General features: G+C 41.5%; 1 protein-coding gene across 2 annotated transcripts; it reads right to left on the reverse strand.

The window, feature by feature from the left end:
• Window positions 1–1,231: 1,231 nt before the first annotated feature.
• LOC134186647 (bifunctional peptidase and arginyl-hydroxylase JMJD5-like) lies at window positions 1,232–12,582 on the reverse strand. 2 transcript variants are annotated; one of them, XM_062654651.1, is made up of 10 exons: window positions 12,144–12,582; window positions 7,464–7,527; window positions 7,272–7,397; window positions 7,153–7,202; window positions 7,000–7,092; window positions 6,737–6,943; window positions 6,599–6,671; window positions 6,484–6,546; window positions 6,347–6,418; window positions 1,232–1,319 (listed from the first exon to the last, which is right to left on the reverse strand). In XM_062654651.1, the coding sequence occupies exons 1-10, from the start codon at window positions 12,557–12,559 to the stop codon at window positions 1,272–1,274; spliced, it is 1,212 nt and encodes a 403-aa protein (XP_062510635.1). In that variant the 5' UTR covers window positions 12,560–12,582; the 3' UTR covers window positions 1,232–1,271. The 2 variants fall into 2 exon arrangements, with proteins under 2 accessions (XP_062510635.1, XP_062510634.1); XM_062654650.1 differs by lacking the exon at window positions 1,232–1,319 and adding an exon at window positions 1,647–1,769.
• Between the last annotated feature and the right edge of the window lie 133 nt (window positions 12,583–12,715).

Below are 12,715 nucleotides of genomic sequence, written 5' to 3' on the forward strand. Positions count from 1 at the left end.
TCTGTGAGAGCAGACTTGTTTCCGTCAATGGGGAGTTTCTGTGATCTGGCGTGGGGACCATTTGCAATGAGGATCAGTGCTTCCTGGTAGCCATTGATATCTACTGGTGTGCTGTTCAGAGCTGGCAAAATCCTCGTAGTTCACACAATTAATGATCGATAAGCCAGTTACTAGCACCATATGGATTACACGGAAACATGTACCTCTCTGGGACTTACCTGCCCTAGCTGGTGGGCACCCAGTTGAGGGTAAAGACCCCCATACTCTATCTAGAGGGTGGTGACGACAATAATAACATTCAGTGCCATTTCGAATTTAACGTTCTGACACTAAGAGCAAACCGATCAAACGGTGTGTGACCCAACACAAACACCTCATCGCTCTCGTTGTAGTCTAATTCCCAACAGTCGCTTCTTCACCAATGGACAAACTCCAAGTTGTCGTAATAATATCAAGTAGTCAATTATGCCTGACATTCTCTGGTGCCATTAAACTATGTGCAGGTCAGAATTCAGGTTATGAGGCAGGGTACACGCTTTAAAATTAATTTTTGCTGATACTGGCAATAAAGCTGTTCAGCTTGTCGATGCCACAAATGCCTTCAACTGCCTGAATAGACAGGTTGCTCTTAGAAACATACAGATAAATTGCCCAGCAGTATTTCCAATTCTGCTCAAGACTTATCACCAACCCTCTAGACTCTTTGTCAATGGAGAATCCTTGTGGTCCAAGAAGGAACACCACAGGGAGACCCACTAGCAATGTGTATGTATGCCTTGGCAACAATGCCATTGATTTCAAAATTGCATGAAAGTGAGAGCAAACAAATTTGGTATGCAGATGATTCTGCTAGTGGTGGAGATCTCATTTCGATTCGACGATGGTACAACGTTCTCTCTCAGACAGGTCTCAAATTTGGAAAGCAAAGAAGATCTTTGCAGGAACTGACATTAACATCACTTCTGAGGGTCATGCTTACCTTAATTGGAGCATCCATTGGCACAGAGGATTATTGCAAAAACACAATGCAAAAAAGAATTACAGAATGGTCAAATAAGATTAGCCAATTGCAAGATTTGCCAAAACAGAACCACAACCAGCACTATCTTCCTATACACACAGCGTACACTCAAAATAGACATTTTTTTCCTTTGAGAACTAACAGTACTGATCCTGAACTACTACAACCACTTGGACAATTGATCCAGAATGAACTTATTCCTTCCATCACTGGACATGCACCTCGCAATTCCAATGAAAGAATGTTGGTGTCACTTCCAGCCAGGCATGGAGGTCTGGCCATAACTGATCCGACTACACTAACAACAGAATATTTACACTCAAAAATGATAACCAAACCAATAATTGAGAAAATACTTGCTCAGGAGAAAACTCTTGAAAATGTTATTGCTCAGCAATATCAAATCAAATCAACAGTCCACAAAGACAAACAACAGAAGCTTACAGTAAAGGTAGAGATGGTAAATGATAACCTGACTCCTGACCTTCAGAGGTCAATGTCTGAATTCAGCTCAGGAAAAAGGAGCTTCATCTTGGTTGACTGTTCTTCCTTTACAAGAACATGGAATTTCACTTAATAGAAGAGAATTTAGAGATGCTATATGCCTACGCTACAACTAGAGACCTCAATATCTACCAGACAAGTGTCCTTTGTCGAGAAAGTATTGAAGTCAATCATGCGTGTTGTCGTACCCTACAGGAGGCTTTCCATTCGTCATAACAAATTGAGAGACATGAAGGATGACCTTCTAAACAAAGAAAGTAATAATGTTCAAATTGAACCCACTTTACAACCTCTATCTGTGATGAGATACGGAATAGTAATGTGACACGTATATAGTAGATATGGGGTAGGACACGTATCATTCTGATTCTAATAGAGACTATCCTGAGAGTACAAACTACGTTACATGGTGTCAGGACCACGGATATACTGAACTCATCACAGCAATGACAGATAGACTGAAACTTCCACAGCTGTTCAATATATTAACCGACGCGACCAAAGACTGGCCTCAATGGCGCGATCACTTTGAGTTGTACCTCCGAGCCACGAAACAAGACAGAAGACAGCCCCACACAGGTAGCCATTCTCCTGACAGCCATGGAGAAAGAAGCAATCCCGATTTTCATGACCTTCCAGTGGGCAGACACCAACGACAAAGATAAGCTTGACAAAGTTTTGGAGGCATTCACGACTTACTTCTGGCAGAAAACTAACCAGATCTACAAATGCTTTCTTTTCTCCAGCGTCGACTACAACCGGTAAGCCCTTCGACGCATTCTACAGCAACCTTCTAGAACTAGTCGAAACATATGGATACCACGCGGAGGAGAAACCTAATATCATTTGTGACCAGATAGTCATCAACATTCAATCAGATGCAATCCAAGAGAAGCTGGTCACAGAAGCAACCTTGACACTCGAAAGGTAGCCAACGTGTGCCGGACAATGAAAGCAACTCTACACACTTTCTCACATCGATGTCAGGGTCCTCGACAAACTCCAATGAATCTTCAGATCCAGTTCCCGTACACGCCGTCCAGAGACAAAAGTCAACAGCCACTAATGTCATCTTCAACACAACCCTCGCTCTTGCCCTGCTTGGGGAAGAAATGCAGCTATTGCAGAAAGCCAAACCATTCTTCAGAAGTTTGTAAACAAGCGGAGAGAGACAGACATGCAGGTGTCAATAGACCAACTCACAGAAAGCTTTCTGTGAGAAAGTAAAAACAACCACACCTCAATCTCAAACCAAAATGGAGACTGCCGCAGCCATGGCACCATCTACAAGAGGGCAAGCACCTCTAAGCCTGATCATCGCACACCTTATCATTTCGCGTATGCCATTGACCAGACTGGGGCGAGTGATACGGACGATGAATGGAAATCACCCAGGACATCAACGTGTGGGGCTTAATCACGAAAGTATACACTGGAGCTTACCAAGTTTTGTTCTCAGTCCACAGACACTCAACTCACTGCATTTGGAGGCGCCAGGCTTGCCGTGCTTGGCAAGACGACTACCTGCACAACCAACAATGGACTATCTCACAAAATAGAATTCATTGTAGTCAAAGAAAACGCGCAAGCATTGCTTGGATTGCCCTCCATCAAGTGATTTGGGCTACTGCAAATGGCCAATACAGTCACCAGTACCCCAACAGTCCCAAAATTGGCAGCTCAGTGGAAAGACGTATTCTGTGGCCTTGGCAAGCTCCCGGGAGAACACCATATTCACCTTGGCTCAGACACTCAGCCGGTCATTCATCCAGCCAGACAAGTGCCTATCACATACCGAGCGTAGCTCAAGCACCAGTTACAAGAACTGGAACGTGAGGGAATCATTCCCCCCCCCCCCCCCCCGTCCAGGAAGCAACAGAATGGGTGAGTCCCATCGTACTCGTCACAAAGCCAGAAACTAACAAGATAAGAATCTGTATCGACCCCAGTGCATTCAACCAAGCCATACAAGCACGAGTACTACCAAATTCGAACACCGGAGATATTTAGCTCCTTAGCAGGCTCCAAGTACTATACCACGCTGGATGCCACTAACGGATTTCTCCATCTAGTGTTGGACAAACAGATCAGCTACTTCACTACCATAGCGACACCCTTTGGTCGCTGCCATTACCTACGACTCCCATTTGGGATATGCTCAGCACCAGAGGTCTTTCACAAGACAATCACTTACAGTCAGTTTACAGTCTGAGTGTTGAATACATCTACATGCCACAACTCAAGACTCCCCACACAGCCCAACACCACCACCACCACCTAACACCTGGGCGCCGCACTCTTTTCTTCTCCCTTCTACCATGACAAAGACCATGTCGGGACAAGTCTCGCGTCCCCCACGTTATCTGTCAGAGAACTACAATTTGTAAACTGAGGCGGTATAGTTTAACATAGAACTGAGGTAGAGACAGACAGATGTAATGTAATACGGTACGGTAATGTGACACGTATATAGTAGATACGGGGTAGGACGCGTATCATTCTAATACAGACTATCATGAGAGTACAAGCTACATTACACCTGCCACTGCAAACTGACTGCCAATATAGTGGAGCTCGACTTGACATACCGGCAGAAAGCTTCTGGGGTGACACATTTCAAATTTTTTTCAACGTCGAGTTTTTAATGCTAAGGAACATCTGCCAGATACAGTAGCATTGAAGCCAACTACAAAAAAATGAACAAGAAAACAACAAAAATATGAAGAACAAATTCAACAGATAGAGCATGCGTCTTTTACACCTATAGTATTCTCATGCACAGGAGGATGCAGTAAGCTTACAAACACCTTCTCGAAACATCTGGCATCAATGTTGGTGGGAAAGCTTCATTTCACATACAATATGACATCAACTGGCCACGATGCAAAATATGAATCAAGCATAGCGCAACCTGTGGCCATTGGCTGCTTACTCATTAGTAACTTTCTTTGCTAACAAATTAGTTGTCTCTAAAGTTCTTTAGTTACTAATTAGTATCTTATTGATAGTGAAGCATAGTTGGAGGTGTCAATACATAAGATCGTTTACGCTCAATTCTATCTTGGCTCACAAGCACTTCATGCAAAAAATGAATAGCATTTCTGAAGTCTTCTACTTTTCTTCTCTATGTGTGCCAAGTTTGAATCTCTAACAATTTGGTTTATTTTTAAATGTATTTGTACTAAACCACAATTTTGTCTCACTAACTAACTTTCTTCTGGTCAGATGGGTTTTCTCATTCTGCACGCTTTCTCCGACTGAACTGGTTACGTTTCTTTGCTGCAAACTACTTTGGGCAAAAAGATTTTTCTTCATTTAACGATCGGTTTGAAAACGGCTATCACGATTTTGTGTGAGCGGCCTGATCTTCACGTTCTCCGCCACCATGAACCTGCACCATCTTGATTAGCGGAAAACAAAACTTCTCTCTATGCATAATGTCCACCTTTCTGTGGTAGACATTGACCAGCTGTACTCTCTGTGCGTCAAGGGCAGTCAAGGGATACAACAAATTGAGTCGACATATCAGTTGCATATTGTCGGGCTGGAGTGTTACCTTTGTAACAACTCTGACCTCGTCATGCAAATGGCACAAAAGTGTGATGATATGAGGTCCCTCATTCGATCTGAGGCCTGCCTGTCAGTTTACTGCATAGTTACAGGAGAGTCTGGCTAGGGACAACAAGTCACAGAGCCTGCATGGAGGTGGGACCATTCTGTGTGCGGGTGTTTTCGATCAAGCGCCTCAGACAGATGCGAAACATTTCGTACGTGCAGTTCTGTTTGTGCACAGTTATGTGTCTAAAAACCTATACACAGTCAGTATCGCCATCTTACTGAGAAACCACATGTGGACATGAAAGACACATACAAATGTCCGAAGCCATCAATCCTTCCTGCTAGAACTAAGACTGGTTATTGCTGCTCAAGACCAAGCTCTTCAAACTCAATATTATAAGAGCAACATTTTGTATTGTGATGTCAGTCTCACTTGCCATTTGTGCAGTGCGGACCTGGAGACAGTCGACCACATTATGGCAGACTGTAGTGCCTTGACACTCATGGACTACATGATCGGCACAATCAGGTAGCCTCCATTATCCACTGGGACATTTGTCGTCAGTTTGGCATCATCCTGATAGACTTGTGGAGGCGAAAGATATCACTATGATGTGGGATACAGCCATCTCTACTGCTATTTAAAGAACATCTGCTCCAATCATCCTGATATCTTCTTCAGAAATAAGAGACAAGCAATTGTCTTCTCATTGATATCAGCTGTTCTGCCAATAGCAACATCGCCAGGAAACATGCTGAGATGTTGGCAAAGTACACCTACTTATGGATGAAGGTAAGCCACACGTGGCAGTGCTAAACACTGGTTGTTCCAGTGGTGCTGGGAGTGTTGAGCACAGTGCACACAGGTATTGCACGGTGGCTGGACATCATTTCAGGTCATCACAACCTGCAACACTTACAGAAAACAGTAGTTCTTGGATTCAGTCGGATCCTGCATAAAGTCATATCTTCTGTCTGGACAGCCACAATGGTCTAAACAACTCTGAGGCAGAGTTTGCTTCCGCAGATTACAAAAAAAGATGTTATAAACCAGACTGATCTAGTTGAACACGACAAATCATGTCTTGTTTATAAAGACTAAGTACCTAAGTCCTCTATGTTCTGCTTGTCATTTAATTAAACAGCTGCAGACCATTGTCAGTAGCGTGATATATTCAAACACACCATATTTGAGAAATAATAATAAATAACAATAAATAATAATAATAATAACAGAAGTAACAATAAAATCTGATTTCAGACCTTATCATCTATTGCATTAAAGTCTTCTTCTGTGATCAAGCTGTCTAGATCAACATCCAGCAGAACAAATATCTACAATACATGTACATGGATACAAAACAAGAAGTAGTCTATAGTCACACTGAGCAGTGTGCTACCTTCTTAGATAATTCATTCATCCTTGGCACCCATTTCAAACCTGGAGAAATTACGAGTTTGTCCTGCATAAACTAAACATTTAGAAAACAAAACTGATTTCTCAAGGGATAAAACCTGCTGTAGTTTTTCTATCAACTGGAGCAGTGTCATCGAATGATCTTTTTTCATTAAAGAATGGAAATAGTTCCTTGAGATCAGCAAACAAATAATTAGAGATCTAGCATATGAAGAAGAATATGAATTGTTGACTACTTTATGTCAACAGATGGAGACGGTCCAACTTCATTGTCTTCATCGCCGTTCTCACTGTCTAAGACTGCAAACTTATACTTGTCAAATGTAGGAAAACCTTCAACTTTAGCATCTTTTGAGTCACAGTCAGATGTGTTGAACTCTATCAGTGGATTCCACCACACATTCACAGCAATATTACGATCATATGAACGCACCTGATGATACCTAAAACAGACAAATACGTTAATCTGATCTTCAGAAAGGAAAGAATACAACCAAACCATTTGTAAGGAATATACAGACAATCACCAGCTTCCATTCGTGCAAAGTAGAATTCAACATCTTTAAATCCAGGATATTTTGACAAATCCACACTTCACATTGTACAAACCAAAATGTTGTGTAATGTCTTCATATTAATAACACTGTCTAACCTGTCCACATCAACAGATGAATAAGATCCAGACGTATGATCAAGGTTGACCTAAGAGACACAAAATACATTGAATCCTTAACTTAACATTTGTAACAAAATTCACAAAAAATGTTTCACTTGCTCTTTGTACTTGGGGTATTCAACAAAAAAAAGTTCTTTGACACCAGAAAACAAGCAGTTAATGTTGTCAACATCATCATTGTGTAGAACAGATTTTGTTCCTCCACTGCTAAACCACATCACCTGTATGCATACACAATATTACATTTAAATATGAAACAGTAGTTATTTCAAGTAAACAAGACTTACACCATCAATGAGTTGGTTTTGAAAGCCACCACACAGCAATGCAGATGGTAGCAATATATCTGGCCTAAAAATTTAATGTAATAAAACATCACACACAGCAAAGTAGCCGGAAATTAATAGCACATGTATAATGTAATGCATTAACTGTAATCTGTAGTCTTTTCTACATCCAGCACCTTCAACTATCACTTCAACATCCCTTTGCCAACATCCTTGGGTCCAGCTGAATTTATAGAATGAAAAGCTTAGCACCTAGTCAGAATGTTTCCAGCCTACACACTCAACAATATTTCATTTGGAACTCTATCTCTTTGCTCTGGACGTAGTTTGATGTTTAAGATAAGCAAAATCAACTACAGCTTGCTCAGATAACACAGTCTGCTAGATAGCATTGTGATGCAACAATGACATATGAACAACAATGAATGATGAAAATGACCACACTTGTGAGAAAACAAATTAAACTATGAGATTGAGCCCACGTAATGGAACTTCCTTCAAATTGAGTCTATCAGGACCATTCAGTCTCCTTCCTACGAACCTATTCTGGGTAGTTCTACAGCACTATTTCGTTCTATGTTGCACCACAAAAAGGAGACTCAACTGAAGCTGCAGGCCGACACCTGCCTATGTTCTTACTTATGCTAAGTTACGCCTGTGCCCCAAATATTAGCCTTGTGGATGATCCGGTCTAACCGGCTATCAATTTATACATACAAACAGCATCAATTTTAGTAGTATAGACTAGATGAATGACCCGTCCTTCCTATGGGCAGAGTACTGTAGTGTCATCACACGCAATTTTTTGGGTAGAAATCGACTCACTCGCCGTGTGGATTCTGAGCAAATGACTGGTGTGGGCATGCGTTCGAATGAACTGGAATGTGCTAATTCCATTGAAGACAAAATGAAACTGTAACTGAGTGTCCCGTTCCAAGAAATTTACAGGCGACTTGAAAGTCATGTGCAGTTTCTTACTTACCCGTAGGATAAAGTAGCGTGACACGCAATCTTGATTTAGTGCACTGTTTGCTCTCCGTTTTCACACTCCCAGTGTAGCGCTCAGTGCAAAAAACCGTGTAGGTTGGATTGGGTGCAAATGCAGTTACATGTCTCTTCAGTGGGTCTTCTCGGGAGCCATTTCAACAATCCCATTGGACGTCATCACTTCAAAGACATTGCTGCTGTGGCAGGTATTCGACGCGCATACTCGGGCAAACTAAAGATAGGCGTATTTTTAAATACCGGATATCCTACTAAAAATATCTTGTCATTTTTTATGTTGATGGTAACAAATGGAACGCTCTGTGCATACCATCCAAAGTTATGAATCGGCAGTTCAAGTTTGGTGGAGATCCAATGAGCCGTTGCAGAGAAACTCACGTGCGAGTGGAGGTGCGTCCTCCTGGGACATTTCAAAATATACTCAGCACGTTTCCAACCTACGCACTGAACAATATTTCTCAGACCTGCCAACCTAGCTAATTAGCTAAACCAAAATGTGTGAATTTTCCGGGGAAATACAGGAAAGCGTGAGATAAACATTTCTTTTAGTCACGCCTACAATAGCACATTAATATCAATAAATTTTATATCACATAAGGTGTTAAATATTGCATTCCCAATCAGACTAGAAGCCATTAAGTATGTGTAGCTAATATAATTAGAGTTACGCATCTTCTGGTCCAACTGTCTGGTTCGCTTTAGAAACTTAAAGTAGGCTTCATTTATAGCTTCTGTTCACAGAGTAGAGTGAACAGAAGGACGCGTTCTTTAAAGTGACAACAGCACGTCCATGATTAAAAAATAGAAAAGAGGAGGGGCTGGCTATGTGAGACTAAATAAGGTATGGTATGACAGTATCTAAAGAGTTTCCCAAGACCAATTCCTCCTTCTCCTTCTATATCCGGTTGACCAAATATAGAAAGAACCAGATAACGAGAAGGTCAGTGGCACACAAACGTCTAGATATACATTAATGTATCAGGTATTTACTTTTACTAGTACTGTACATGCAGATACGGTTACGCAGAACAGGCATACCTGTACCTGACAGTCATGCCCATTCGTCACACCCACCAATGGTCAAAATGCAAGATATTTGATGCCAACTGTGGGTAGGTGGGAGAAGGGTCCCAAATGCATGAGTCTCCTGCTTAATGCAGGAGAGTTGAGAGCTCTGTATTTCTTTTCGAATCTTAATCTCTTTGCTCTAGATCTGGATGTAGTTTGATATTTAAGATTAGCAGAATCAACTACAGCTTGCTCAGATAACCTAGTCTGATGGAACTGCTAAATAGCATTGCGACATTACAATGGCATGTAAACAAACAGTGACAACATTAAAATTACAAATGAGCATTGCACGCTTAGTTATGAGAAGACAAAACTACCCTATGAGACTGAGTTCACGTAACAGAACTTCCTTCAAATTGAGTCTATCAGGGGTATTCAGTCTCCTTCTTGAACGACGAACAGTATTATGTTGTTCTACATTACTGAAGCTGGAAGCCGACACCATCCTGTCTATGGTCTTACAGTAATACCCATGCCAAGTTACGCCTGTACCCCAACTTTAGCCTAGTGGGTGATCTGGTCTAACCGGCTATCAAACTTAAACATATATACAAACGCGGCCAATTTTGGACTAGATGCATGACACGTCCTTCGTACGGGCAGAGTACTGTAGTGTTATAATGGAAGACTCAGGTTGAGCATGTATAAACACGTCACGTGCAATTTTCTGTTAAACATTAACACATGTAAATTCCGTGCAAACGACTGGTGTGGGTGTGTTCAAATGAACTGGAATGTGCTAATTAGTTAATACCCCATTGAAGACAAATAAAAATGTAACCGAGTGTCCCATTCCAAAAACTTTGCAGCAACTTTCCCGTTCAGAGAAATATATCTGGGCAACAGAAACTTGAAAGTCACGTGCAGTTTCTCACTCACCCGTAGCCTACAGTAGCTTGACACGCAGGCATGCATTATTTAGTGCACTGTTCGCTCCCCGCTTTCGACGTTTTCACACTCCCAAGACCTCGGTGCAGGAAACATGTAGGTTGGATTCAGTGCAAATGTAGTCACATGCCTCTTCGGTAAGTCTCCTCAAAGCCATTTTGAAAGTCCCATTAAACGTCGTCATTCAAAGACGTTGCTGCCGTTACAGACAACAGGCGTATCGAATGTATATACCCAGATATCCTACTAAAAGTATCTTGTCTTTTTTGACGTCGCCAGTAATAAACAACACGCTCCATGCATATCATCCGAGTTCAGGAATGGCAGTTTAATTTGGTGGAGATCCGATGAGCTATTGCAGAGAAACTCACGTGCGAGTGGAGCCGCATCCACCATTGGGACATTTTATAATATACTCAGCATGTTTCCAATCTATGCACTAAACAATATTTCTTTTCGAAACTCTATCTCTTTGCTCTGGACATAGTTTATATTTAAGATAAGCAAAGTCTACTACATCTTGTTGAGATAACCCAGTCTGATGGGATCACTAGATAGCATTACGACTTAACAATTGCATGTGAACATACAATGACTATATTGAAATTTAAAGTCAGCATCCTGCCTATGTTCTTACCCATGCCAAGTTACACCTGTACCCAATATTTTAGCCTCGTGGGTGATCCGGTCTAGCCAGCTATCAAACTTATACATATATACAAACACCATCAATTTTAGTAGTATAGAAAATAGATTATACTACTAACAGATGTGAAAATCTTAGAGCCTTGGTCAAAGACAGGGCTAGGGCTTACTTGATAATAATCAAGCAAGTAAGGTAATGCACTGGACACACGACCAGTCACATGCTGTATTTGCATGGTGTATCTGAAGTATTGCATGGCAGGTGTGCAATAAGTTACTTCCGGTTATCACACTCTCACTTATCATGTTACCATGGTATAAATTATTTATCCTATGATTAGCGTGCTAGATGACTTGTTTACAAGAACTTGAAGCAGGGCTATAGCCCTCAGCTTTGCCTTAGGCAATACTCCCGCCACTTACGCTTGTAAAAGCCATATAGCACGCTAATCATACCACGCACCCTGCCACTTAATCAGCAAAGCATACGCACAACCGCATAAAACAGAGACAGCAAAGCAGGGACGGCACAGCAGGTTCAGAAAGTTGGTTTTTGCCAGAAGCACATTGCCCCAAACTTCCGGTTGGTGACATAACTGATTAATAAATTACACGTTTGTTGAAAATTCAACACTCTACAGTCTTTGACTAATTCAAATGCGTATTTTCATACAAACTTTGTTACAGAAGTGAACAGTACAAATGAATGGGTGTGTTTGCAATATGTTTATAGTGGATACTGTCGACTTAAACATTACAGCTAGTTTATAAAGATAGTGAACAGTTCTTCGCATTTTGGTGACCTTTTTTCCAGTTAGTGTGTTAAAAAGAGTATATTCAATATTATATTTATCATAACCTAATCATATTATAGTCATAAAGTTACACCCATTATGCTGGACCAATACTACATTTGCTTCCGCCGTCCCTGAAAGATGATTATACATTTGACTCAAACAAGCAGACTGAAACATTAGCAGACAGACAGGCAAACATACAGACGAACAAACAAACATATATCTGCCGCACTTAGCCAAACTCCTGAAAATAATACTTGTTCTAGTATCTCACATTATATATCTTGGTACTCCGGTTACAAGATATATATCTCTTGACTTGTACGCTTCAATGAAAGACTTCATAGTATACGTGCTACCTAACTGTGACCGATTCTCTTTCTTTCCATACTCTACAGTTACCGTCACGTGATCAGACTCTTCTCTAGTCAAGAAATAGTCATCAGTCCAGAGAGAAAACGCCGGTGACTCTTTTGCGGCTCCTTTCACTAATAGCGGCCTAGATCTCCTAGTATAACTCATATGGAATGTTTCTGGATCAGGAAAATGGGAAAGTGTGGTGACCGGATGTTGAGGACCTTGAGATCCAAGAGGTTGAAGATGACCCCGTAGCGTCGTTGGGTCTACGTACGACTGTCCAGCAAAGAACGAAATTCGAGTGAGGAACACCAGTGATGCCAACAGCTGCATTATTTCACTCCCACTAAACCTCGAATTTCCAAACAAAACACTCGCCGCGCCGTATGACCCTGCGAATTTTCTTTTGGGTCCCGGTGGGTGTGGCTTTAGCTGTTCTCGTATGCACTTCCTCGCGGTTTGCAGTGGTCTGGTAGTACGAGGCTCGGC

The sequence above is a fragment of the Corticium candelabrum genome, chromosome 11 (assembly GCF_963422355.1).
Source record: "Corticium candelabrum chromosome 11, ooCorCand1.1, whole genome shotgun sequence".
In the NCBI taxonomy this organism is placed as follows: domain Eukaryota; kingdom Metazoa; phylum Porifera; class Homoscleromorpha; order Homosclerophorida; family Plakinidae; genus Corticium; species Corticium candelabrum.